This window comes from Bombyx mori, chromosome 24 (assembly GCF_030269925.1).
Source record: "Bombyx mori chromosome 24, ASM3026992v2".
In the NCBI taxonomy this organism is placed as follows: domain Eukaryota; kingdom Metazoa; phylum Arthropoda; class Insecta; order Lepidoptera; family Bombycidae; genus Bombyx; species Bombyx mori.
Window position 1 is genome coordinate 4,044,068 of NC_085130.1, and position 27,668 is coordinate 4,071,735.

A 27,668-nucleotide genomic window follows, 5' to 3' on the forward strand; every position below is an offset into this window, starting at 1 on the left:
ATGGAGGTACTTACGTTGTATCCGTCGAACGCCCAAGAATTCTCGTCTTGTCCCAACATCATGCCCGGAGCCATGTCAGCATGAGCCCAACCAACCTATGAAGTGGAATGGATTAGATCTACCTAATTAATAGCTAAAAAAATATTTTTCAATTTAATATTTTTGGCAATTAGATTTCGCAACAGGAAACATAAATATTAAGGAAAGATTATAATTCACGTAATATCTTTATCACTCACCCTCATTGGCCCAGCCGTTAATATTTCAAATTCGAAATACCATTTCCCAGAACTAACGGCGTAGTTCTTTTCCGCCCTGTAGGTTCTGAAATCAGCTTGTTTCTGCTTAGAAGCCTCCGCTAGTAGAGCTAAAAAATAAAAATAGATTTTTTTTTAAATCCAATTGCGATTTTTTTATTTTAAAAATGTTGGTGCTTTGGATATAGATACATATATTTTAATGTTTAAAGATAATTAAATTGACAATTACCAATAGATTAACGCGATGAGTACATTTTCAAAAAAAATACTTGTTTATAACAATATATATATAAGAGTAATAGAGCCTGATAACAATAGTTACAATGACCTTGGTTATCATTAATAATTCAACTGAATCTACCTTCATGCTGTTCTCCAGTGGGCGGATCCAGATTATATCCGTAAACCAATAAAGTTCGGACAGTTTCAGACGCGGTGTCTCGGTTGGCTTTTTTTATGGCATCATCAACTTTAGGATACGGCACTAAGTGAGGGGAGCGATGCATCTCCGGATCCTGAAACAGTAGGTTCCTATTACCCGAACTAATTTAAATTTATCGTTTTTAAAAAAATGCTTCAATAGACAGATGATCTTCGGTTCGGGAGGTTTCTGGAGTCCATAGATGCTACACGACTTCAATATTATAACCACCTATATATTAGTTCGGAGACTCAGTTGAACTTCAATAAGGACCATCAGAAATTGGATAATTATTTAGCCAACAAAATAAAAAAATAAAATGGTACCCCTTCATAGCTTACACGCCACAGCACTAGTAAAATTTTGACAACATCTTCTTGAACTATATCGTAATTATTAAAAACCAACAAACCTCATTGAGACCGTAAGTCCAACCTTGTTGTATTCTTTCCCTGGCCCAAAGATTGTGAGTATTCTCAGCTAATTGGTCCACTAGTTCATCCATTTTGGGTGTCAGAGTAACAGCACCAAGGTCTAAAGGTGCTGGTTTATAGCCGTTTGACTGTCAAAATAAATATATAAAAATATTTTAAGTTTCATTTTTATTAACTCGAGCCTAAGTCATGCATAAACTAGACATGCATAAATCACGATATCTTCCAAGTAAATTGGGTAAACCAACTTAACTTAATTTTCATTTGCTGAAATTTCATTAGAAAGTTCTGTATCTAATATTATTAATTAGCTCTTTTAAAAGTCTTAGCAATCATCATTAGTTAATATCGTAATAAGATCAAGTGTCGCGAACGCCATATGCGATTTGGCTGTAACCTTGACTAAAGTCCAGATAAATCTTACCTGTAAAAATGGTTCGTTTGGAAGTCGGACGTTGCGGATACGTGCTGGTGGCTTATCCAAAGTAATGTAGTAGCCAAGCGCAAGAATTGTTCTAAAATACGATAAAAGGAAACATTTATTTATAAAAGAAAAATAATATATTTTAATCAACAAGTATTTAAAAGGAAAAGTGTGTAAATGCTTCTGATTGCTTATCTAGATTGGACTAGATTATCTGTAAGGAAAATTAATATTGAACGTCTTTTTACCCCTTATATTATACTGTGTTAGTAATACGTTAAACTCAAAAAACAACATAGATGATGAATATAGTATAGGGCTTTCTGTATCAAGTTAATAGCTCACTTCAATGTTTGCACAGCTAGTTGGATATCGTATCTCTTCTCAGCAGGTGGTAGTCGCTCGAAGGGCACCAAGCAAGGATGGATCTTATGTATGTCGTCGCGCTGATCACCGTACATCCAGCCGGCTTCAATCTGTTGGGTATAAAGTTCATAAATACTGGTTATCGGGAAATCGTTTCTGCAACCAAAAACAGGCAATAGATTCCGAAATTTTTACGAATTTTTTACTAAATAAATACCAGAATTTTACTTTGCAAATTGAATATTACTTCCTCCCATAGTTTCTTTAGTAAAAAAATCATGTCAGAGATAAATATATTACCTTATTCATAGCCCACATTTCGTGAATATTTTCGGCTAGCTTATCCCTGATTTGTTCCACGTATGTTGGCAGAGATATCTGAAAACGTTTTAATTAAATTAAATTACATTGAAAATATTTTAAGGTTTTAGAAGAAAATGAGTCTCTATAATTACATCAACAAAAGATCTCTAGATAAGAGTCGGTGATAAAATTACGCTGAAAATTTAATAACAAGCTCACCGTCATCGTATCAACCGGTGTAGGCACAAATGCGGTATCATCTTGAACTAAAGATGGTCCAGCTAGAGCCCTCTTGTTGAGGTTGCCAAAATAGAAGCAGGGTTCGAGACTGAGGATCTGTTGCGGAAGCAGCGACTCAACCAGCGGAGAGTATCCCTCGGGAGCCGCGTAACGCAGACGACCATGTTCGCCGCCGAATAGAAACCGACAACTGAAAAGCAATGACGTATTTTTTTATTGCTTAGATGGGTGGACGAGCTCACAGCCCACCTAGTGTTAAGTGGTTACTGGAGCCCATAGACATTTACGATCTAAATGCGCCACCCATCTTGAGATATAAGTTCTAAGGTCTCAGTATAGTTACAATGACTGCCCCACCCTTCAAACCGAAACGCATAACTGCTTCACGGCAGAAATAAGCATAAGATGGTGACCTACCCGTGCGGACTGAAAAGGTCCTACCACCTGTAAATTTAGAGATTTATACAGATTTACATATTTACAGATATTTTTCTATCCATATTTGAAGGTAGTTTTCACTTTGACTGTCTTATCGTTACGCATCTTCAGAGCTATCATCTTTAAGTAGCACAAAATGCTACTCATGAAGCAAATGACAAAGAAATGATCCCACGTTGGTGCAATTTAAATTTGTGCAATTGTAAAATTACCTTAATTTACTTGAGCAGCTGATGGCGGGGAAGAACATGCCTTCCAAGTTGAAGTTGGTGAAAGATCCGGTCACCCTGACGCCGTTGAACATGAAGTTGATTAAAGGAACGTTCAAGTCCAGAGCGCACCCAATCACATCGCCTGTTAAATTATAATGATGGTGTAGTTTTCGAAATTAAGAGCATAGGAGCGTCCTTTAATAATAACATTGTCAATTAATTATCTAATATTTATAGTCTTATATTTTTGGACAAGTGATCAGAATGCCTCGCCTGATCGCCGCGCTGTGGGGACGCGTAGACTATCTGGGATTGTCAAAACCACGCAATGTTTTTTGTAATGTAATTTAATTGGATAAAGTTGAAATACTAAGAATGTAATAGGATAAATCAAATATAAAATAAATCGAAATATTCATATTGATTTCCATGATACTAGTTAAATCAGTAATAAATATTTCATATATAAATCAGGTCAAATATATGATAATGAAATTATAAATACTAGGTAAGGGTATAAGTAAAAATAATTTTATTATAGTACCATACCTTTTCTGATATAAGGTTCTTCGTGGTGAGTGCGATTAACCGGGGTTTTCCTGCCACCAGACCACAAATATGCTCCATCGAAACCAAAGGAATACAAATCATCACCGACACCGTTACCGCCCCACTTTTCGCCACCACCAGGATACGGTACGTATCTGTTTATTAAATAAAATTGTTTTAGTCGCTATGGATATATATATATATATATATATATATATATATATATATATATATATATATATATATATATATATATATCTATCGCTATATACAAGGTGGAAGGATCTAGTGCTGAAGGACAAAAGAGAACGTAATGTTGCTGACGAGGATGTCGAAAACAGAGAGAAATAGATGAGTGAAGTAAGGAAAGATGACCCCACCACCATTTGAGATAAATGACCGGGAAGAGAAAGAGAGAGAGAGCTAGTCGCTATAGATATGAGTTTACATTACGAGGCTATTTGTATATTAAAAGCAATATGGCGGGAAATGCCAGCAAAGTATTCAATCCTAGTTGATATAATTTACTCGCTCAATTCTTCATCAGCCCAGTTAATAATCAAAGTTCACATGTTTGGAAACAGTACAATTATATCCACACCCTGATGTTTAGGTGTCGTATAATTAGCTTGACTCCGCCCTTTACCACCATGGTAGTACATACTAAGCAAATAGTAGTGCCTAAGCAGATAGTAAACACACAGTAACTAAAAACTAGACATTTAAGCAACAGCAGTCAGATAAGAATTAGGTACCCTGTTCTAAATACCATGGCCATGAATATAAAATTCAATAAAATTTTGATAATTTGTTAATAAAATTAATTAGGTGAAGCGTTTCGGTTCGAAGGGTGGGGTAGCCGTTGTAACTATACTGAGACCTTAGAACTTATATCTCGAGGTGGGTGGCGCATTTACGTTGTAGATGTCTATGGACTCCAGTAACCACTTAACACCAGGTGGGCTGTGAGCTCGTCCATCCATCTAAGCAATAAAAAAAATATAGCTATGTATACTACGAAGAGTTTCATTTCATTTATAAATATTTACTAAAAGAGGACACAGTAAAATTCCAGTTTTTTTTATTGCCTAGACGAGCATACGGCCCACCAAAGGACTTAAGGATTAAGATTTAAGGACTTCACCTAAAAAGCTACCGACTTGGAAAAAAATCTCTAATTCTATAAACCATAACTTTCAAAAACTACGTACCCAGAAGTGTTAGCCCATCCTATGCGCAGATGGGGCATCATGTGCGTGGTTTTCTCGATGTGGTCCATCGTCACTTCGAAGTACCATTTACGGTACACTGCTGATCCTTCGACGCGGCCCACGAAAATGTTCGGTCGCACACTGTAACCAAAACAAATAAAAGTTTCTCTCTTACGAAAATCCTTTTGAGAAAATAAACAAATTGGATCCGCTAGACCATAACAGCATCCACATTTGTCTTCACCTACAGTACCAATGAGCCTAACTAGATCTAAAAAACACGACAGATTTCCCCATCCAATAGCCACGTGAACCATGACTTTTTAGCCTTTGTGGTCAAACGAACATATTGTCCACCTGATGACCTAATGGTAAGTGGTTACCATCGCCCATGGTCGTCAGTAATACCAGCGGGGCACAGCCAAGTCGCTGCCTACCAACTTATCGCTGACTTACCTGGAAACGTGGTCTACTAGCTGAGTCTGCAGTAGCAAGTTCTTCCCTGGCAGCAAGTAGTCGCAGATGTTGTTCTGGGACGAGCGCACGGCCACTCCGTTGCCGACGCACAGCGAGCACAGCACGTCGAGAACTTTCGGGTCACGCCCGTGCTTTTCTAATAAGCTTATGATTACTTTTATGTGCTCATCCTGAAAAAAAAGGGATAATTTGTGAGGATCTGCGAAAAGGTATAAGACAAATGTTTTTTAGATATTTCGAAATTATGCAAGTAAATGGGGTTTAAGATTTTATCATCCATAATCCGAACGGCTTATAAATGTGAGACACGCAGTCGATTGTATCGTATGACGACCGTCCTACCATTCAAACTAGGACAAAGGACTTGATGGCTGAATTAAGGAGCCAATGATACCCAGCCATTACTTACCCTCATCATATTCAAGGCTTCAGGCGAGTCTATGAGCACGCAATGCAACACGTCCAGCATCCCAGTTCCTTCGCCAGATGCCTGTGAGCCGAGTCTAGAGAACAACCAGTTCAGACGGTTGGAGTTTGCGAACTGTGCGCAGTTCGTGTGGTTTCCTTTTATAATAGCAGCTGTAGACATATAATTAGATTAGTGATAATGCAAATTTGTTTGAGAAAATAACTTACAATAATAGGTCATTGGTTTATATTGTGCCAATTTGATGCTACTTTGTTTTATGGCCTATTTGAAACTCGAAGACTTTTTGATCACTTCACAATTCAATTCTGATAAGTAAACAAAAGAAACAAACATTTATTTGTATAAAACTGATGCTAGGGTAGGATGTCCACTTTATCACCATCCTGGTGTGAAGGTTTATTTCTACCATTCTGGTGTGAAGGGTGAGACCACCAGCCACTCAGCCAGCATTAAATACCACAGTTGTGACCTCATCTTGATGTTGAAAGATGGATATATAGGTTCCAGTAACCACTTTACAGCAGGTTGACCGTGAACTATGTCACCCAGCTACGCAATACAAAAAGGCATTGAAAGACTAGTGCATATTTTGTGCAGCATCAAATATACAAAATAACCAATAACATTCTCACCTAAAAGCTGATAAAGGTATCCAGAGATCATTTCCCAGCTCTGTCCCGATTCGTCTCCAGCTAGGAACCCAGCAAGGAATCCCTGGGACGTGATCACGTTGATCTTGTCGATTGCTTCCAGGATTAAATTCAGGATACCCTCCTCTTGGAAAAGATCTTGGCGGTTTCGAAGAGCACGGAACTTGTTTTGCTTTTCTTCGTGTTCTGTTTTAGCAGATGATTCGATTTAGCCATTTTGTTCCTACCTATGCTGTTATCCTTGAGAGGCTATTTCAGCTTTATCACTTGTTGCTAACACTAGCACTAGCAAGAGCAGTGCTTCGCAGAAACTACCACCGGATCGGAAACGCGACCCACTGAGAAGATGCGGCGAAAAACTCAGTGGTTAATTTACTTGCCAAGCCCTTCGTCGTAAGCGACGGGTTCGGCGAGGATGGTGATCAGATTTAGCAATAAAGTATATGAAAATAAACATGCCTCATATAATTTAACCTCGCGTTTTTTCTATGTCTACATTTTTATATTTACCTTTACTGTTTAATATCGCATTATCTACATAAAAAGGCGAGATTAAATCGTTAAAGAAATTTTAATTATGTCATTGAAATACTTCATAACAGAAGTAATATATGAAACAAACTCAACCGTTGTTTATAACGAAGCAGTACCCTTGCTCTCTTCTAAGATTCTCTAGCTAATGTAATCAAAGACCAACTGTATATGTATGCTATTTGAGCATAGCAGTTTTTGAGAGGAACTTCGTTTTTATGATTTTCTTGCCATTTGTTAACTGAATTAGTTTTGTTGCTTTTAATGAAAATGCTTAAGTGTCCGAGTGACTGGACATGAGACTGAGCCAAGCACTTCACTGTACCACTGACCGACAAAAGTGGCTACAAATTACAAAAAAAAGGTCACAGGCGGGCGCATCACGATGCTCAGCAATGAACGATCGACGGAAGGAGGAGGAGGAATGAAAATGCCACACTGTGAATGTAAATGTGAATGCGGTCTACGTTTGCCAGTTATTTACTTATTTATCACTTACCCATGTCCTCATCGGGCTGTGCGAAATAGTTTATAAGATCCTCCAAGCACATCACCATCTCTCCTAAGTTCACGGACGCGAAGAACATCGAGTGTCTTCTGTTTTCTTGAAGAGTTTCAAGGCCACTTTGGACAACATAAAAATTCAATTTAAATTTTTGGACACAAATTTCGATAAAACTGCTCATTTAATATAACTGTGGCTTCTAAAAAAGGTATTGAAAACGTACAAACTTAACGCATATTAGGAGAAAGCTTTTGAATCCTAAAAAATAACATAATTACGACCTTGATACTTAATGTTGGCTTACTTGATGAACTTAGTGAATAAAGAAGAACACTTCCTGATGACTCTGGCGGTCCTCGACTCTTCTTCTTGGGACCTGGAGAAATCAAGGCCGTCGTCCATTTTACCTTCTTCGTGTAGTATGGCTTGTTTCTCTTCTACTTTACCGACGCCTTTCTTCTTTGTTTCGTAAGACTAAACGAAAAGTATTTTACAAATAATATAAGAATCATTATCATAGAATAGAAAGAATCTGATAAGGAAATTTAAGAAATTAATGGATGATTTCAGCAAGTCATCAATGTATATCTTCATTACTGATTTTGAGCACAGGGTTTGTTTATAACTACACTAAATGGTAAAAAGATCTGATGTATTTCTTTAGGTATAAAAAATAAGAATTTCTTGTATCCGTGTAAATCAGCGGCTGCTCCTTTGAGGATAATTAATGTGTGTTACGAACCCTGATCACCCAATGTCACTACTTAATCAAAATTACGTATGGAACTTACCTTATATGAAAGCCACAAGCCAGTTTCAGAGTGCTGCACAATTACTGTTGAGTCACCGTATTTAATAATTGGCGCTCCGATCACTTCCAAATCTTTATCTTCAAGCACTTGTTTCTGATCATCTTTTTCTTGACGAAGACAAAAGGCGCAGGAAGCGGTTGTGGCTTCCTCTCTGTAGAAATGTATACTTCATCAAAAGTCACTTTATAAAAAGTCTTAAAGTATTGCCATCAAAACATGAGGTTGATATTTCGTAAGCGTAAACAAATTTTAATTAATCTCATCAAATTTTACATCGGAATTAAACCAAAAAGACTTGTAAAATTGAACCTCTAAAATTATACAGTATTTCAAATATTGCAGAAAAAAATCCTTGGGAAACTTTTTTTAAATATAAACTATTAACGACCTTTAATTATTTCAATAAGAAAAATCTCGCAATAGTATTTTCATCATTACAAGAAAAAATCAGCAGAAGAATAAAATATGGAAATGATGTGAATAGAATTCTTGAAATGTGGTACAATTAGCTGATTGTGGTTAATCAACCAGTAAGCGTACAGTAGACTTATTTATTAGTAAGAGCCGGCTTAAAGGTATTTTATGCATCTACTCAGAATTTTCTAGATTTTACGCTGTTCGGTCTTTCATATATCGCTTTATCAATCTTACCTGCTGACCAAATGGAGTTCATTCTGGTCGTTAACACCCAAGTATCGACCCGTAGTGATGTGCCGAATCCTCATTGGATGGTACCAGTTGATAAAGCCTCCGGCCCATTTGGTACGAGCTAGTTCCAAACGCCATAGCGAACGAGCTTGTGACATGACCGATCCGCCTTCGTATACTACAATACTGTGAAAACAAATAGGAGACTTGTATTGTTTATTTTAATAATGCTGGTAGGCGGTAAGTCACTGAAAACAATTTATTTAGGTGCTCATCATGAGATAGATACAAATACATGTTCCCATGACATTGCGCTACTACAAGCAAATTGCCATGTCGAATTTTCAGCAACAGAATTCTCTACTCAATTATCTTCTCCTGCTGAACCAACTTCTGCTAGTATCACTATACTGCCAATTATTGGCGAGAGGAATTTGGGCCTTTCTTTGAACTATTTAACGCAATCACAACAAAAGTTGTTGGTCTTAGTGCACTTATATAGCTCGCAGCACATAATCTTCACGAATTGTATAACTCCAATTCTAATTCTCCCAATTTGTGTTGAGCGATGCACCGGTGTTCGAATCTCAGGCGGGTACCAATTTTTCTAATGAAATACGTACTCAACAAATGTTCACGATTGACTTCCACGATGAAGGAATAACATCGTGTAATAAAAATCAAGCCCGCAAAATGATATTTTTGCGTAATTACGAGTCTATGGGCTCCAGTAACCACTTAACACCAGGTGTACTGTGAGCTCGACCATCCATCTAAGCAAAAAAAAAAAAAAAACTTACTTTGTTTTCTTTTTTATGGGTGGACGAGCTCACAGCCCACCTGATATTAAGTACTTAGCGCGCATCACACATTCCTCATTAATTTTATAACTCCCAATTCTAACTAATCTCCGACAATTATCCATACTTACTTCTGTCCTCCATCCCGAGTCCAAGTGCTAGGTATTGTAAGGCATTCGTCTCCTCCGTGGAAGAAACGTAGAACGTCTCCCCCGAAGACGTAGCCGACGTATTTCATCCTCGAGATGCCGGTTCCGTATGGCTGGACCGACCAGTGTGTCACGTGAAACGAGGCATTGACGATCGATACTTCATTCTCTTTAGTTGTGTGCTGAAAAAATAGATTTTTTTTAACAAACACAATTTTGACATTGGTTTGTGGCTTTGCTATATTTTGTCTCCAGACAAGTTCCTGCAACTACTCTCAAACTATTTGTACATCTTGTTATTGATTATCCGAAATCTTAATAATCCTATACGCAGGGTGGGGACGTCGGTATTATCTTAAATCGTAACAATTTTCCATTGCTCCAAGTTCACTGACAAAAAAAATCTTTCAAAAATACTCAACACTTTAGACATAAGAATATATTTTCATTTCCATAATTTTACTCATGCCATATGTATAGCACGCTTATCTTAGCTATCAAGCTAATTACTACGAAAATTTCACTTTATTGATTCACATAATGTAATATATGTCAATATTTAATGAATCTTATGCCATAAAATTTTATGCAACGTACATTCTATTTATTTACACTGTTTTTATTTATTGAATTGATTTAATATTACAGCAGTTGCAAGAACTAATTAGAGCCATGGTTCCCCTTAAAAACGACAAAAACATCCCCACCCTGCGTGATCAGATATTTAGAAATGTGGCTAAAGGCAGCTTCTGGAACAACCTCGGACGGAAATCTTAACAGATAATTGCATAATTGTATTTATAAAGTTCAAGTAACAAGTAATTTATGACTTTGTAAAGCTCGAACAAATTTTCAATACACAGGACACTCTTAAGTGCCTTGGTCCATTTTGATTTTAAGTTTGAAAATCAAAGGGGATTTATCTATTTAATCTCAAATTGAGACTACTAAAATACTGCACAAGTAAAATACAACGTTGACAAAAATGAAAACAACACTTAAGTCTAGACAGAGAATGAAGTCTGATGAAACATAAAAAAAAGGATCTCTGTAAATAACATTATTCTTTGAAATCACATACATTTGAGTACAGGCAGTAAATTATCTAATACGTACTTTGAAGTTGTATTAAATTAAAAAATATGACCTAAATAACAAAAAAAAAACTTCAGAGATGTCAAGGGACACCCGGATGGAACGAAGTTCCTTTCGATTAATTAGTGAAGTAATTGTAATTTTTTTTTAAATTTAAGTTATAATAATAAATTACGGCATTATGAAGAAGAAAAAAACAATACTATGAACTAAATTACTATTATTGAAACGCTATCTCGAGAAACTGTACTCATTACGCGGACCAATCGGATACGAGCAATGTCACGCGATAAGCGCCTACACGTTGATTGGTCAGAATGACGGATCTAAAAAGTGTCGTGACAACTTTTCGTAAGAATTTTTTCCGTCTAGCCCCCTTTCACAACGCGCGATAAGGAACTTCGTTCCAAAAATAACGTATGCCACAAGTTTGTTAAAATGAATGCATTAGATTATAAACAGTAGAATATGTAACGCATTGTCATTTATTCTGATGAAAATTTTCAAATTACAGAACACAAATGGGATAGATTCTCAAATTTTCATTGTTCATTTTGCGTTTTGACTTTCACCTCCGATCCATTCAATGATGACAAACAGACACTTATAACCTCACCGATAGGATAAAGGATAATCCCTTTTTGCGGCGTCCGCGGAGAATGCAAGGTGTTGGCCGCATTTTAACCTTTCCCTATGGTTGTTTTTAAGGTTAAAATCAAATATTAATTATGATTAAATCATGAATGATGAATGGACATTTTCATTAAAATCAATATGTACCAATTAGCGACGCGAGAAGCAACGTGACGTGGTCTACAATTTCATAATAGCTTTTATAAGCACGTGGTTATTAATCGAAATTTGAGCTTTTTCGGGTATAGGTAATGTCAAAGGCGAATAACTCGAATTATAAATGTGTGTAAAATGGTCAGGTACCGTCATTGAACTTGAAATAAGCATTTAAGAACTTCCAATTATTTTTTAATTACAGATAGTAGTTTGTGCAAATAATTACGCAACTCAAATTTCAGACAAACCTAAATACTGTTTTGGACACATCACTAGCTAACTCTAGAAAAGTTAGTTTATTAAGATCACAAGAGTTTTACATTGAACTTATAAGTTTCTTGCTTTCGATTAGTGAGTAGCTAGTTTGAATTTAATTAAAAGAAAAAATCTCAAAACTTGCCATCTGTTAGGTGATGAGACACTAAACTGTATATATTTCATATATGTATTTGGCATTAAAATATTCAAAACAATATTTATTCATTACCAAATTTCTCTAATAAGCTCACGCAATATTCTCTTGCCCTTGTTCCGTCTTAATTAACTAAAACCAATAAATTTCGCAGGCAAACAAATAAAATGGCCGCCCCGCTTACCAAATATCTCTCAGTGGCAACAGATACAAGAATCAAATCATCTCCCACTCGCACTTTTTCACCCTCCGATCTGTAAGATAAACAGACGCTTATTACATAAGCAAGAACTTGTTTTCTTGACATGACCTTGTCAATGTTATACATTTTTTTTTTTACTAGGAGGATTCTATAATGCGAAAGCAATTTATTTCTAACAGATCTTGTCGTAAGCTGGATTAGCGCCTTTACTAGCATATTGGAGTTGTACAGCAATAATGCTATGCGGACGGATTAATAATTTATCATTTTCATTAGATGAAGACCTTCCAATGAAAATTACCTTTTTTCTTTTTTTTTATTGCTTAGATGGGTGGACGAGCTCACAGCCCACCTGGTCTTAAGTGGTTACTGGAGCCCATAGACATCTAAAACGTAAGCGCGGCATCCACCTTGAGATATAAGTTCTCAGGTCTCTATAAAGTTACAACGGCTGTCCCACCCTTCAAACCGAAACGCATTAATGCTTCACGGCAGAAATAGGTAAGGCGGTGGTACCTACCCGTGCGGACTCAAGAAGTCCTACCACCAGTAATTACACAAATTATGAATTTATTAATTTTATTACCCGATGTTATTCCTTTACCGTGGAAGTCCATCAAAATGAACATTTGTCAAGTACTTATTTCATTCTTATTTCAATCAAGTTTTTCTATAAAATGCCTCAAGGAATATCAGTTGTGATTTCTTTGAAATCTGTTCGCTATTAAATGATGTCTGGTTCTATCTATAACTGAAAATTCGAAAAGCATTTTCGTTCTTAAATAGTTTAGCAATCTTGGCTCTTTCAATAATAACCTTTGTTTACTGGCCGGATGCAATGTCCACCAGCACGCTTCACCCTGGGAGTGCTCTTGGAGACCAACGTCGAAAGCCAGTTTGTCTTGAGATGATGATGTCGACAAGCACGCCAAGTACTGCGGTAATTCAGAAAAACAATAACTCATTGATCTCATTGTCTTTAGACAAATGAAATCTGCAGTAGAATCTCAAATGTGTGCAGCAAGAGAATGTGACGACTAAGAAAAAGATGTTTCTAGAAACAGGGTGTGTGTGCATTTCTGGTGATTTCATTTCCAAGGGCTGTCACAGTTGGAGACTGTTGGTAAATTATAGCAGATTTAATTAAAAAATGATATACATTTGAAAAGTGAGAACTCATATTCATTGTTCTTTTGTGCATATACTATATGTGGGAGAAGAGACTTTGCTGTTTTTTTTATTACATAGATTTGTGGACGAAATCACAGCCCACCTGGTGTTAAGTCATTACTGGAGTGTATAGACATCTACAACGTAAATGCCGCCACCATCTTTAGATATAGGTGGATAGATAGATTTAGGTTTAAAGGTCTCAGTATAGTTACAACGGCTGCCCCGCCCTTCGAACTGAAACGCATTACTGCTTCACGGCAGAAATAGGCAGGGTGGTGGTACCTACCCGCGCGGACTCATAAGATGTCCTACCACCAGTAAAGACTATCTATGACATCTAAGACAGTATCTAAGAGAGTATCTAAGACAGTAATTGATATATTTACCATATCACTGTTGAGATGTCTCAAAAGGATCGCGTTTCCGTAAAGCAGTGTCCTGTGACCGGATCCAGTGCCCTTGCCCTGCAAACAATACAAGTTTCCATAATAGCAAATGAATAAAGTGATATCGTCAGTTGTTTCAACTGTTAAGTGGCAAAAAGCTTTTTTTGTTGCTCTAGGTAGGTAGGTAGCGCACTGCCTACCTGTTTTAAGTGCTGTTTCCAGTGAGGCGTGAGGTCAATATCTCTGGTGAATTGGATAGCTACAGCACTTTGATAGTGTGAACAATGAAGAAGTACATTTTTCACTATAGAAAACTATAGTAGGGCTATAGTAGAGCGATAGTTCACATGTGATTCACACTTTACGTGAACTTTCATATTTGCAAATTCATTTTGTAGATAGCTTTAACGCAATTCAGGTATTTGTCAGATTTCGCCACCGCTGCAGCAGTTTTGAGACTGGAACAGCTGAGCTTGCGGTAGACAGCGGCTTGGCTCTGCCCTTGGCATTGCTGAAATCTATGGGCGACAGTAACCACTCAGGTGAGCCGTATGCTCGTCTGCCTGCAAGGGCAATAAAAAAAAAAGCTGAGATGCGATAGACATTTGTAGATACAGTTGGGGATGCCTAATTGTGCTGGATCTCAATGTGCTCTACCAGGCGATTGCCTCAAGCCGCCCTTAAGAGTTAAGCAGGATCTGAATCATCGTCGCCCCACGTATTGGGGTTGTGGGGTCGGTATGTCTATGCCTGTAGTAGACGCTGAACACTAAACCACAACATATGAAACGATTTAAAGGAAATTAAGACCTATGTTGACGATATCAACAGAGCGAATTGAGTATAATTATGCTGTAGAGAATAAGTTTTGTAATCATCAAATCTAGGCGCTATGCATGCTTAGAAAATATTAATCAGCAGAATGTTTTTTTTTGTTTTCGTTTTTTTTTCACGACAACTTTTAAAAAAATGTTTGTTTCAAAAAAAAAAAACTTTAAACACGCATCAAGTTTTACCCTCACACAAGCTAAAATTATTTAACGTATTGTTTAATGTGAATTGAACTTTAATGAAATTCGAAAGCTTACGTCGATCGGGCGATTTTAAATTGATTCATACGAAATTCGTCAAAACTCAATTCAATCATCATCCGTGGTGAATTTGTTTATTTCGGTTTTAATGCAAATCGGTTTTAAGATTAACGATAAAAGAATTATTCTGAAATCACCTTAAAACAGCAAATTAGTAAGAAAAAATCTTTCAATTAAAAAAGATATTCTACAGGGGTTAGATCAGTGATTCTCAACCACTGTACCGCGGCAATTTTGTGTGCCGACAAATTTCAAAAGTGTACCGCCAAATTTTGCGAATATATAATAATGTTAATATTATTAAATTATATCATTTTAAAAGAAAAATATTTTAAACATGAATATATATTATTATTTAAGTCCACAAAAAAAAAATTATAGTATATTTTAGTTTATTTCGTATATTAAAATTTTTTGATAAACTATTAAAATTTATGCAGTGTGTTGTAGTAAGTAAATAATTTTTACCTTTTTTTTTGTGTGCCGCCAAATTTTGAAATCGTGAAATATGTGCCGCAACAAAAAAAAGGTTGAGAATCACTGGGTTAGATAAAGAAAAATTTGAATTTTGAATTTTGAACTCCAAATGGCCAATGCAAAGAAAACGATCAACATTAAACCTTTTTTTTTTTAAAATTTATGTAGCATGCAATTACTCACAAATACTTACTAAATTCTCTTTGCCCTGAAAAAATTTAAACAAAACGTTTTCCAAAATACATATATATGTGTGTAAACTCCTCAATTAATTACATAAAATGTTAAAAGACACAGTGTGAACAGATTCTTTTTTATAAAAACACAGGATTTGCATATTAAAATCTCTTTAATAGTTACAATTTAATTCGATTGGTTTTTTTTATTTATTATCAACAAAACAGACAGAGAGAGTGAATTATTAATTCGTGATACGTTTTACAAGGAAAGGTGTTCCGTGTTAATATCGTAAAGGAACTTACATATTATTCAGAACATACATTGCTGTTCTAGGATCTAAGAAAGTTTCACTTACGGTTTCCGATCCGGCCGCCGTCACCAATTCTTGGAGAGCTCTCACTGATAACGCCTGTCAAAATCACCAGAATAAATTAATTATCTTCAGTTCTTTACTTTACTTTTTACTATTTACTGGTGGTAGGACCTCTTGTGAGCCCGCGCGGGTAGGTACCACCGCCCTGCCTATTTCTGCCGTGAAGCAGTAATGCGTTTCGGTTTGGAGGGTAGGGCAGCCGTTGTAACTATACTGAGATCTTAGAACTTATATCTCAAGGTGGGTGGCGTATTTACGTTGTATATGTCTATGGGCTCCGGTAACCACTTAACACCAGGTGGGCTGTGAGCTTGTCCACCCAAGCAATAAAAAAAAAGTTCATTCGAGTCGTAGAAATAGTTCGGATAATTACATATAAATTAGTTATAGATAAGCAACTCAAGCACTCAACAAAAATGTTTACGGGCGTTGGCCACTAGATGGCTTCGCTTCGATTAGTTTCTCATTGCTCCTGTAGATGGCAGTAACAAATTAACTATTCTATATTTTATTTTGAATAAAGGATTTTGTAAATTTTTAGAAACCGCAAATTGATAAAATTTAGTCAATTTGTCTATAACAAATAAAGACTTGTATTCTTGATTGTTTTTTTTATTATTATTAGCTTAGTTATACAATAATTAAATGCCTTAACTTTAATAACATATAAGTTTATGGGCGTCTTTTTAATAGGTTGCGATTCCGATCCGGTGGTAGATTCTGCGAAGCACTGCTCTTACTAGGGCTGATGTTAGCAAATTCTTTCAAGTTGAGAACATGAGCTCACCCACCCGTCCACTATTCTTAGGCTACCAGCAAATAAGTACGGAAAAAAATTAAGGCTAATTCATTTATTTGTATTTTATTTCTTTTTTTACTGGTGGTAGGACCTCTTGTCAGTTCGCGCGGGTATGTACCACCACCTTGCCTATTTCTGCCGTGAAGCAGTAATGTGTTTCGGTTTGAAGGGTGGAGCAGCCGTTGTTACTAGAGACCTTAGAACTTATATCTCAAGGTGAGTAGCGCATTTGCAGATGTCTATGGGCTCCAGAAACCACTTAACACTAGGTGGGCTGTGAGCTCGTCCACTCGTCTAAGCAATAAAAAAACAAATTGTACTAGAACAATCACCTGTTCTATGACGAAGACGCATTGCGACAGATCGGGTGGTATGTTCTTGTCCGCGATGTTCTCCAGGAAGCAGTGCCGGTTTCCAAATCCTTCAGCTGCGAGGCACACGCGTTCCCCGGTAGCGGTACACGAGAGGCACACCATGTCTTCCTAAAAAACAAAAGACATAACAAAATGAAAACATCGTGAATGCAGTCGATTTTAATATGCACTAGCTGACCCGGCAGACTTCGTAGTGCCTCATAATCCTCATCAATAAATAAAAGACCTAAACTTTTGTATAAAATAAAATAAACAAACAAAAGGAATCCGTCCGACGGGGGACATGTCAAAGGAAAAACAAAATTGTTATTATTATTTAATTCCGAGCATTTTCATATTTATCTACCTTTTAAACCTTCTCTGGACTTCCACAAATAATTCAAGACCAAAATTAGCCAAATTGGTTCAGCCGTTCTGGAGTTTTAGCAGACTAACGAACAGCATGTCATTTTTATATATATATAGATAGATTAAAAGGATAACTTAAATCTATACTAATAATATATAACTCTACAGTGGTTTTTACGGATGTTCCGTTATAACTATTGAACCATGCATCCGATTGACTTGAAACTTGGTATCCATGTAGAAAATTTTTTTTTTTGGAGTTTACTCCTTTAGAATCGATTTACATATATAGGCCCGGGGTATGAAAATTATGGGGACCAAAATCGTACTAGCATGTCACACGAAATGCGTTATGCGCATTTCGTGTGACATGCTAGTACATGCGCCGGCAGTCCGCCACAAAGCCTCGTACTGATCGCGCGTTTCTCTCATTATTGTATTTTCATATATTTGTTAGTCGTTTGTTTTGTGTCTCGTTAATTTGTTAATAATCTGTAGTGTATCGTGTTGTCGTAATATAGAACTATTTCTCGTATTGTTTCGTTTAATTTTTTATATCCAGTAAACTCCAGTCGTGCGTCGGAGCGGACACACACACTTTTTTTTTTTTTTTTTTATTGCCTTTGTAGGCAGACGGGCATACGGCCCACCTGATGGTGAGTGGTTACCGTCGCCCATGGACTTCAGCAATGCCAGGGGCAGAGCCAAGCCGCTGCCTACCGCTTAATACTCTCCACAAGCCTCGTTTGAAGAAGGACATGTCATAGCGCTCGGGAAACACCGAGGAGGGGAGCTCATTCCATAGCCGGATGGTACGTGGCAAAAAAGATCTCTGGAAACGCACTGTGGATGACCGCAGTGGCTCCAGGTAGTATGGATGAACTCTACTCCGGTGGCGGGCGGTGCGATGGTAAAAACGAGATGTTGGTATCATCTCGAACAATTCCTCAGAGCACTCCCCATGGAACATACGGTATAAAATACAGAGGGAACCGAAGTCCCTCCGCAGACCCAGAGGCTCCAAACGATCCGAGAGAATGGGATTATCGACAATCCGAACGGCCCTCCTCTGTATGGAGTCAAATGGAAGAAGCTGGTATTTGGGAGCCCCGGCCCAGAGATGGGAGCAGTACTCCATGCGAAGCCGGACTTGTGCTTTATAAAGCAAAAGTCTTTGTCCAGGCGTGAAGTACCGCTTCGCTCTGTTGAGGACTCCCAGCATTTTGGACGCCAACTTGGCTTTGCCTTCCAAATGACTCCGAAACTGGACATCGCTCGAAACGTCGACCCCAAGTATCCCGATACTCTCGGAAGGTTGCAGGGATACTCCTTGGAATTGCGGCGCCATGACAAAGGGGTCCTTCTTCGCAGTGAACGCGCAAACTTGTGTCTTTATCGGGTTGAATTGAACCAAGTTCAATTCACCCCATTCGGAGACTCGCCCCAGAGAGTTCTCCACTTCAGACACAAGTTTTGATCGTCTCTCTTGCACCACGCTCCGAGAGAGACTCTGATGGCCGATATATCGCGCATCCCCCGTGCTATCATCTGCATAGCAATGCATGCCATCAATAGACAGCATGTCATTGATATACAGGATGAAAAGCGTGGGGGAGAGCACCGAACCTTGTGGAACGCCAGCGTTAATGGTCATGGTATCAGAACAGTCACCGTCTACAACGACCGTGATGCTCCGCCCATCCAAAAAGCTAGCGATCCACTTGCAGAGACCCTCGGGGATTCCGTAAGATGGTAACTTCGATAGAAGTGCCCTATGCCAGACCCTGTCGAAGGCCTTCGCGATATCAAGGCTCACAGCAAGAGCCTCGCCCTTGCTCTCCAAGGCTTCAGCCCACCTGTGAGTAAGGTATACAAGAAGATCGCCAGCTGAGCGACCGTGACGGAAACCGTACTGTCGGTCACTGATCAGCTGGCGATCCTCAAGATACTTCAGGAGTTGTGTGTTTATAATTCGCTCCATCACCTTGGAAAGCAAGGAAGTTATCGCGATAGGCCTGTAGCTCGATGGGTCCGACCGGTCACCCTTCTTGGGGATAGGGTGGACGTGGGCGGTCTTCCATGAAGACGGAACCCTGTTAGTGCAATAAGAGAGGCGATACAAACGCGTTAGCGCAGGTGTCAGCTCAGGGGCGCACGTTTTCAAAACCACTGCGGGGATGCCGTCTGGCCCACTCGACTTATGGACGTCCAGGAGTCGGAGCTCCCGCCTGACTGCACACTGTGTGAAGCAGATATCCGGCAGGGAGCTATCACACCGGGGGATGTTCGGTGGTGTGGCACCCCCGTCGTCCACAGTCGAGTTCGAGGCGAAGAGTTTGACCAGAAGGTCAGCCTTCTCTTTCGCGCTGTGGGCCAGACTGTCATCGGACTTGCGCAGTGGTGGGAGACTAGACCTGCAAAAGTTTCCTTCTGCAGCTTTGGCGAGCGACCAAAAAGCACGGCTCCCGGAGGGATAGCTCTTCAATCGCTCGCCAACTCTAGCAACGTGCTCCGACTTCGCCTTGGCAATTACCTTCTTGTAGGACCTGGAAGCGGCGTTATATTTCCGCCTTTCCCCTGAGATGTTAGGATCCCGACGTCTCCTGGCATTATCCCATGCCACGTATGCGGACCGCTTGAGGCGTGCAGCATCCCTGCTGGCATTGTTATACCAGGGTCTGCTGCGACCCCCAACGGGCACTTCAGAGGAGGGAATAAACAATTCCATCCCCTGGAGCACCACGTCTTTAAGACGGTCCGCACAGACGTCAGGATCAGCAGAGGAAAAGCAGAACCGCCCCCATGGGTAGGATGCGTAAAATTCACGCAATCCATCCCAATCTGCTGACATATACCGCCAAACTCTTCGATACCCGGTCGTCGTTCGACGATCAGGACGAGAGAGTGGTACGGCAGCACGAATAAGGCAGTGATCAGACGATCCAAGCGGAGCGTCGACCACCACACTGTATCCGGCCGGATCTGTGGTCAGCAGAAGGTCCAACAAAGAAGGCTCGTGCCCCTCGATATCTGGGACACGGGTGGGCTGTGTCACCAGCTGGGAGAAGCCGTAGGCCAAGGCGAAATCGTAGGCAGTCCGACCCGGGAGGTCAGTGGTTCTGGACCCCAACCACTCTTGGTGGTGAGCGTTAAAGTCTCCAAGAACCACCACCTCCGCAGATGGGTACTGCTCAAGCACGCGGTTAGTCCCCTCTTGCACATGCTCAAACAGAGCTGAACCTGCATCACTGCTGTGGGACCTGTACAGGCACGCGTAGATTCGGCTACGGCCCCCGTGATCTACGCGCAGCCACAAGAGGGACAGGTCCCGTTGTTCGAGGCCCCGAAGACGGCGACAACAGACATCAGCCCGGACGAATACGCACACCCCGGCTTTACGCAGGAAGTTGTGCTCCAATACGTAGCCGGGGTACTCAAGGTATGAGGTATCATCCGGAGCAGATATCTGTGTCTCCGTTAAAAAAAGCAGGGCAGGCTGCGCCGTCTCAAGGTGGTGGTGTACGGCGTCAAGGTTGCTATGTAGGCCCCTGACATTGCTGAAATCCACATTAAATGTGGAATGGGGAACCGCCTGTGAAACCCTTTTCTTTTTTTTTGTCGACTTCATAGTTGTTCAATTTTCGGAGAGTAGGATTAGGAGAGGTAGGATGTTGGAGGTGAGACCGAGGCAACACCTGAATGAAGCGCGGAACATAGTACGTGCTCGACCACGGATTGCGTGAGAGACCGACGCAGGGCATGGAAGGGCCCCCAGTCCACTCTGCATGCGATCGCCGGGATCCACTCCGGTCTCCGACTCCGGCACGACGACCGCACGACAGGATTTTACACCGGTTGGCGGGACAGCTTCCCGGGGCGGAGTTTAGTAGAGACACCCGGGTTCAGGTCCCCTACTGACCGGCGGGCGGCAGCGGGTACCGTTTCACTGGGTCTCCCTATACCCCCGCCAAACAATCACGCCCCGTGAGTTCGCACGCACGTCTGCTCCGGAAGTTCCAGGCGTCACCAAGACTTACCCCCAACAAGGAAAGGGAAAGGGAAGGGATAGAACTGGCTCTCCAACCCACACGCCGGAACACAGCTAGGCTATTTGGCGGCGGACTCTAGTTGGAGGGTGGTCGCCAGCCAGTCGGACTAGGTCCTACCACCGGTTATGTTTTCGGCTCCCGTTTAGCACCACCCAGGGGTCACTTGTAGGGAATCGCGGGTTAAACCTACGGAAGCGGGAAGCACCAACCCCCTATACATGTACTTAATGGATAGGCTAATATTTATATGAGTGTTGGACTCTCTACACCAGTTGCGGGGGCGTTAATGATGAGAATGTTTATGGGGGTGACAAATAATAATGTTAATTCTAAATGCCCAGCGAAGCAGGCAGGTGCAGCTATATAATATTAAGGGTTAAAGTATGAAATTGCCGATTTGTACTGAAAAATTGGAATTCGTTTTTTTTATCATTTAACATATTTATTTAATCAAAATATCTAACATTATTATCTATCCATTGCTGCCATCTAATAGGAAGGATATTTACGCCTTTGCGATAGAGCTCTGGTGATCTAGATTCTACAAGCTTCGTGAAAGTATTAGCAGTCCCCTCTCAAAACGCGACATTGATATTGCGAGCTGTTTCTGCACCGTTAGTTCCGCGTCGGAACTTGTATTCAAAAATACTCGATTTTTTTTATTGCTTAGATGGGTGGACGAGCTCACAGCCCGCCTAGTGTTAAGTAGTTACCGGAGCGCGTTAAATGCGCCACCCACCTTGAGATATAAGTTCTAAGGTCTCAGTATAGTTACAACGGCTGCCCCACCCTTCAAACCGAAACGCATTACGGCTTTACGGCAGAAATAGGCAGGATGGTGGTACCCACCCGTGCGGACTCACAAGAGGTCCTACCACCAGTAATTACGCAAATTATAATTTCGAATTTTTGAAGTATCCATCTTTTTTGTCTACGCTGAATAAAAAAAAAACAACTGAAAATCCATAATCGAATGTTGCACATTTTTTAAAACAAGAACCTCATAGTAAGTACCATTTGAAAAAAGCTTCCCTCAAAAATCTCAAACCATGAAGGTTCTATGTCAATTCGAAGTACCTTTTGCAATAAAACGGCAATTTCATACTTTAACCCCTTTTATAAAAAACCTATCGAAACCATCCATAATGTGCATTGATAATTTACGAGGATTACGGCTGAGATTATCTATATATTAATACGTGAAGCAAAATACTTTGTATCCCTTTTTACGAAAATTGCGCGGACGGAGGAGTATGAAATTTTCCACATTTATAGAGAATATAGAGAAGAAGTGCACAATGCTAATATTTTTTTTAAAATAATGCATAAAAGATACATTAAATCAATAAAGAAAACATTACACACACTACATACCATGTATTTGACGCACACACGCATGCATACTATTTATTGTCAAACTTTTGTTCTTGACGTCTGTTGTAAAATTGAGAATAGATTAAATATTATTTGTCTTTGTTAATATTTTTTATAGTGTGGTCTTGGCGAAATTTGTGATTATAGAAGTATAAAATACAATCATAATAGTGTACAAACTTACAATTCCAATTAATTATAGTCGAATTTCGACTACTGCGGGACCTCTAGTATATGTTAAACCACGATCGCATAACAAATAAGAAAATTGATAGAAGGTCTGATCATTATCCCGACGTTCGGATTTCAATCATTTAGTTTATGATTATAATACGATTTAGTTGAAAAATGTGGCCTAGAAGCGTTTGCGAATTTATACCTAGTGTGTCCATTCACTAAGTCCACTTAAATAGAATAATAGACATAGGCCGTTTCGAAACTGAGGCGTTACTGTAGACTATTCAGTCCTGACCATCCATTAGTTACGACGATTCGCTTTCAGGCTGCTAGGGTTGGTACTTCTTTTTTTTTTTTTTTAAATGGCTTGAAATCTTGCGTTCGCAACGTTTTACTAGTAATGAGTCCCTAAGTGTGAAAAAATTTTAGTTTATATTTTTAATAACATGAGTTTAATGATTAATAATATTACTAATAATATTATCATTGGCGGTAGGACCTCTCGTGAGTTCGCACGGGTAGGTACCCCCACCCCACCTATTTCTACCTTGAAGCAGTAATGCGTTTCGGTTTGAAAGGTGGGGCAGCCGTTGTAACTATACTGAGACCTTAGAACTTATATCTCAAGGTGGGTGGCGCAATTACGTCGTAGATGTCTATGGGCTCCAGTAACCACTTAACACCAGGTGGGCTGTGAGCTCGTCCACCCATCTAAGCAATAATAAAAAAATAAGTATTCGCCTAATAATCGAAATTCGACAAAGCAAGAAGTTCACCTTTTCGTCATTTCGGAGGAAAAGAAGGTACTTATATTTGCAACACTGAATATCATAAATGGTGACCAAAGGAGAAGAAGAAGAAGAAGAAATTGGTTGTGCACAATCACAGCAAGAAATGTAATGTTAAGCACTTTGTCTTTTTTCAAGAATTTGATGTCCCGCAGTAGTCGAAATTCGACTATAATTAATTGGAATTGTAAGTTTGTACATTTTTATGATTGTAATTTATACTTCTATAATCACAAATTTCGCCAAGACTACACTATAAAAAATATTAATAAATACAAACAATATTTAATCTACTCTCAATTTGACAACAGACGTCAAGAACAAAAGTTTGACAATAAATAGTATGCATGCGTGTGTGCGTCAAATACATGGTATGTAGTGTGTGTAATGTTTTCTTTATTGATTTAATGTATCTTTTATGCATTATTTAAAAAAAATATTAGCATTGTGCACTTCTTCTCTATATTCTCTATAAGCGTGGAAAATTTCATACTCCTCCGTCCGCGCAATTTTCGTAAAAAGGGATACAAAGTTTTTGCTTCACGTATTGATATATAGATAAGAAAACTAAGTATATTAAAGGTTGCACGCTGGAAAGCTAGTCTTCTGCGTTCCGCGTGTCTGTAACACATACGAGACAAGTACAATGTATTGTTACTTATGACGACGCTTGTAGCTGATAACACTGTTGTTTATTACTGGTGGTAGGACCTCTTGTGAGTCCGCACGGGTAGGTACCATCGCCCCGCCTATTTCCGCCGTGAAGCAGTGATGCGTTTCGGTTTGAAGGGTGGGGCAGCCGTTGTGACTATACTGAGACCTTAGAACTATATCTCAAGCTGTGTGTGGCGCATTTACGTTGTGGATGTCTATGGGATCCAGTAACCACTTAACACCAGATGGGCTGTGAGATTGTTCATCCATCTAAGCAATAAAAAAAAAACTCTATTTCTGTAATCTGACGAAGCGTGTTGCGGATAATAACATGTACTTTTAGGTTATTAAAGTAATGTTATATTATGTTTTGTCGAAAATTATAAAAAATAAAAATATCATTAATAACTATGTATGTTTTGAGTACATACAGACACCTTATATTAAATGTATGTACCGCAACTTCCGTAATGCAGTCAGGGTTATCAAATCACCAAAAATCACTCGCAAGCTGACTAAAGTAGAAAACTAACTGTAGCGAAAGCCCTGCGTGGACCGACTTGGAGCTCCAATTATCGAGTTCCGCGCGAACGAAAGCACTTTCCGTTTAATCTATTTCAACGACACCAGCGAAGCTTCGCTAAAAAAGCTTTAAGGACTCGCATTCGTTACAGTATTTTCAACGGTTTTCGGGATACGTAAACGCAATTCAAATTATTGGTTACGGCTTAATTTTGCGTTTATTATTACGTATACTTTATATATTTTTGGGATCTCGGATTTTATTACGACTTATAAGAATCCGTAGCTACGGGTACATTTAGGTACGAATTTGTTTGAATTCTTAGTTTACAACTAAAATATAGACAAGAATACGGATAGCTACGATTATCATATCATTTTAAATAGCACTTATAAGTATGTTGGATTGCTCGAACGCCTTTCGAACGAATAACGTTTTTTTTTTAAATAGATCCTTGTGTGATAGTCTATATCTATATCTATACTAATATTATAAAGAGGAAAGATTTGTTTGTTTGTTTGTTTCGAATAGGCTCCGAAACTACTGGACCGATTTGAAAAATTCTTTTTCCATTAGAAGCCGACATTGTCCCTGATGAACATAGGCTACTTTTTTTAATTTTTTTTTTATTTTTTTTTTTTGGTTTCATGTGTGTTTTAATGTTTCCGAAGCGAAGCGAGGGCGGGTCGCTAGTATAATATATAAATAGTACTTGAATAATAGTATTTACAGGATTTTATTTAGTACATTCGTAGGTGATTTATAGTTATATTTATATTTATAGTTCAGGAGTTCATAGTTCATACGGTGATGTCTTAACACCATACGTAACGCGATCGGGTTCACCCTTTTTTTATAAAGGAATCCGTCTTAGCAATAAATAATCATAAACACATCACCACCCCAGCCCTAGGATATTGATAAAAATATTCTCGTCGATACAATACGATGAAGTTTAAAACTCAAAGCGATTGTATGTATTTATATATGTAGATCGTCGATGCTTAAGTGATTAATCTGACGGGCTGTCGATTTCGTTTGCCAAGATTTGACATTCAGGGTTTAGGCAACCTTTCATTTCGGTCAGGGTTCTGTAGGGTACATTTAAAATGTATTTAGGCCGAAACGCGAGCGAGAAGTGACTAAATTGGACAAAATATGTTTATCTAAGAAGGAAATAGGTGAATATGTTTGGAAATACAAAGGTTTTGTTTTATTTTTTATTGCTTAGTCCATAGACATCTACAACGTAAATGCGCCACTCATCTTGAGATATGAGTTCTAAGGTCTCAACATAGTTACAACGGCTACCCCACCCTTCAAACCGAAACGCATTACTGCTTCACAGCAGAAATAGGCAGGGTGGTGGTACCTACCCATGCGGACTCACAAGACGTCCTACCACCAGTAAGTTTTTCATCAAAATCTTATTTATGTTATATTGTTTATGCAGTATCCAATGAGCAGTTGATCTCACGATTTTTCCGATACTAAACAGTCACGCGAGCCCATGGTCATCCCAAAATATACGCTGCCAGTCATCTTGCGACTGGTTCTTCAATTCAGACTCTACAAAGTTTTTTTTTTTGTTTTAATCGAAAGATTTCGTTATACTGTTCCCCCTAAATTCGAAGGCTTTAAATATGAAAGAGGAATTAACTCGAAGTTCTTAGTATAAATTAGGGACAGAGATGCGGATTAAAAGATTAATGTTATTTCGGCCAATTTTTAGGTACACTAAGTAATTAGCTATCGGAGAATCTACAGCAATACTTGTTTTAGAATCGGAAATGAGAATACATGATTTTATAACAAAGGTTTTGGTTTTGAGTCCGCACGGGTAGGTACCACCACCCCGCCTATTTCCGCCGTGAAGCAGTAATGCGTTTCGGTTCGAAGGGTGGGGTAGCCGTTGTAACTATACTGAGATCTTAGAACTTATATCTCGAGGTGGGTGGCGCATTTACGTTGTAGATGTCTATGGGCTCCAGTAACCAATTTGTCTATTACATTTGTCAATAATCTGTCTATCTGAAGGTTTCAAGTAAAATTGGTGTGAACTATTGACATTAATTTCTGAAGATTTTCATCAGTCAAGTCGAGATCGAAATTTTTTTTTATTTTTTATTGCCTAGGTATGTGGACGAGCTCACAGCCCACCTGGTGTTAAGTGGTTACTGGGACCCATAGACATCTACAACGTAAATGCGCCACACTCCTTGAGAGAACTTATATCTCGAGGTGGGTGGCGCATTTACGTTATAGATGTCTATGGGCTCCAGTAACCACTTAACACCAGGTGGGCTGTGAGCTCGTCCACCCTACGTCATCTAAGCAATAAAAAAAAAGATCTGACTCCCGCAGAGCCCCGCAGTTCTGTCTCGTCTCCTTGAGCGAATCCGTGCGTCGCGATAACGTGTGATAGTTCCCATTAATTCCGAACCTTAACAAACAAAAGAAAAACCTTACATTCGCAAAAGATTCGGTTTGAAGGGTGGGGCAGCCGTTGTAACTATACTGAGATCTTAGAACTTATATCTCAAG

At 39.0% G+C, this 27,668-nt stretch overlaps 1 protein-coding gene across 13 annotated transcripts in view; it reads right to left on the bottom strand.

Moving 5' to 3' along the window:
* Window positions 1-27,668, bottom strand: part of LOC101739070 (ryanodine receptor) — a 172,547-nt gene that overhangs the window by 107,252 nt on the left and 37,627 nt on the right. For all 13 annotated transcript variants that reach the window (XM_012689312.4, XM_012689311.4, XM_062675641.1 and 10 more), the window contains exons 3-26: window positions 17,170-17,319; window positions 16,021-16,074; window positions 13,918-13,995; window positions 13,175-13,293; window positions 12,341-12,410; window positions 9,843-10,042; window positions 8,915-9,097; window positions 8,243-8,414; window positions 7,756-7,925; window positions 7,446-7,570; window positions 6,398-6,601; window positions 5,745-5,914; window positions 5,315-5,505; window positions 4,859-4,999; window positions 3,648-3,802; window positions 3,099-3,240; window positions 2,428-2,638; window positions 2,206-2,283; window positions 1,885-2,015; window positions 1,540-1,630; window positions 1,094-1,243; window positions 622-775; window positions 240-367; window positions 15-95 (exon numbers count right to left, since the gene is read on the bottom strand). In XM_012689312.4, coding sequence (XP_012544766.2) covers window positions 15-95; window positions 240-367; window positions 622-775; window positions 1,094-1,243; window positions 1,540-1,630; window positions 1,885-2,015; window positions 2,206-2,283; window positions 2,428-2,638; window positions 3,099-3,240; window positions 3,648-3,802; window positions 4,859-4,999; window positions 5,315-5,505; window positions 5,745-5,914; window positions 6,398-6,601; window positions 7,446-7,570; window positions 7,756-7,925; window positions 8,243-8,414; window positions 8,915-9,097; window positions 9,843-10,042; window positions 12,341-12,410; window positions 13,175-13,293; window positions 13,918-13,995; window positions 16,021-16,074; window positions 17,170-17,319 — 3,348 coding nt within the window. The remainder of the gene's footprint in view (window positions 1-14; window positions 96-239; window positions 368-621; window positions 776-1,093; window positions 1,244-1,539; window positions 1,631-1,884; window positions 2,016-2,205; window positions 2,284-2,427; window positions 2,639-3,098; window positions 3,241-3,647; window positions 3,803-4,858; window positions 5,000-5,314; window positions 5,506-5,744; window positions 5,915-6,397; window positions 6,602-7,445; window positions 7,571-7,755; window positions 7,926-8,242; window positions 8,415-8,914; window positions 9,098-9,842; window positions 10,043-12,340; window positions 12,411-13,174; window positions 13,294-13,917; window positions 13,996-16,020; window positions 16,075-17,169; window positions 17,320-27,668) is intronic.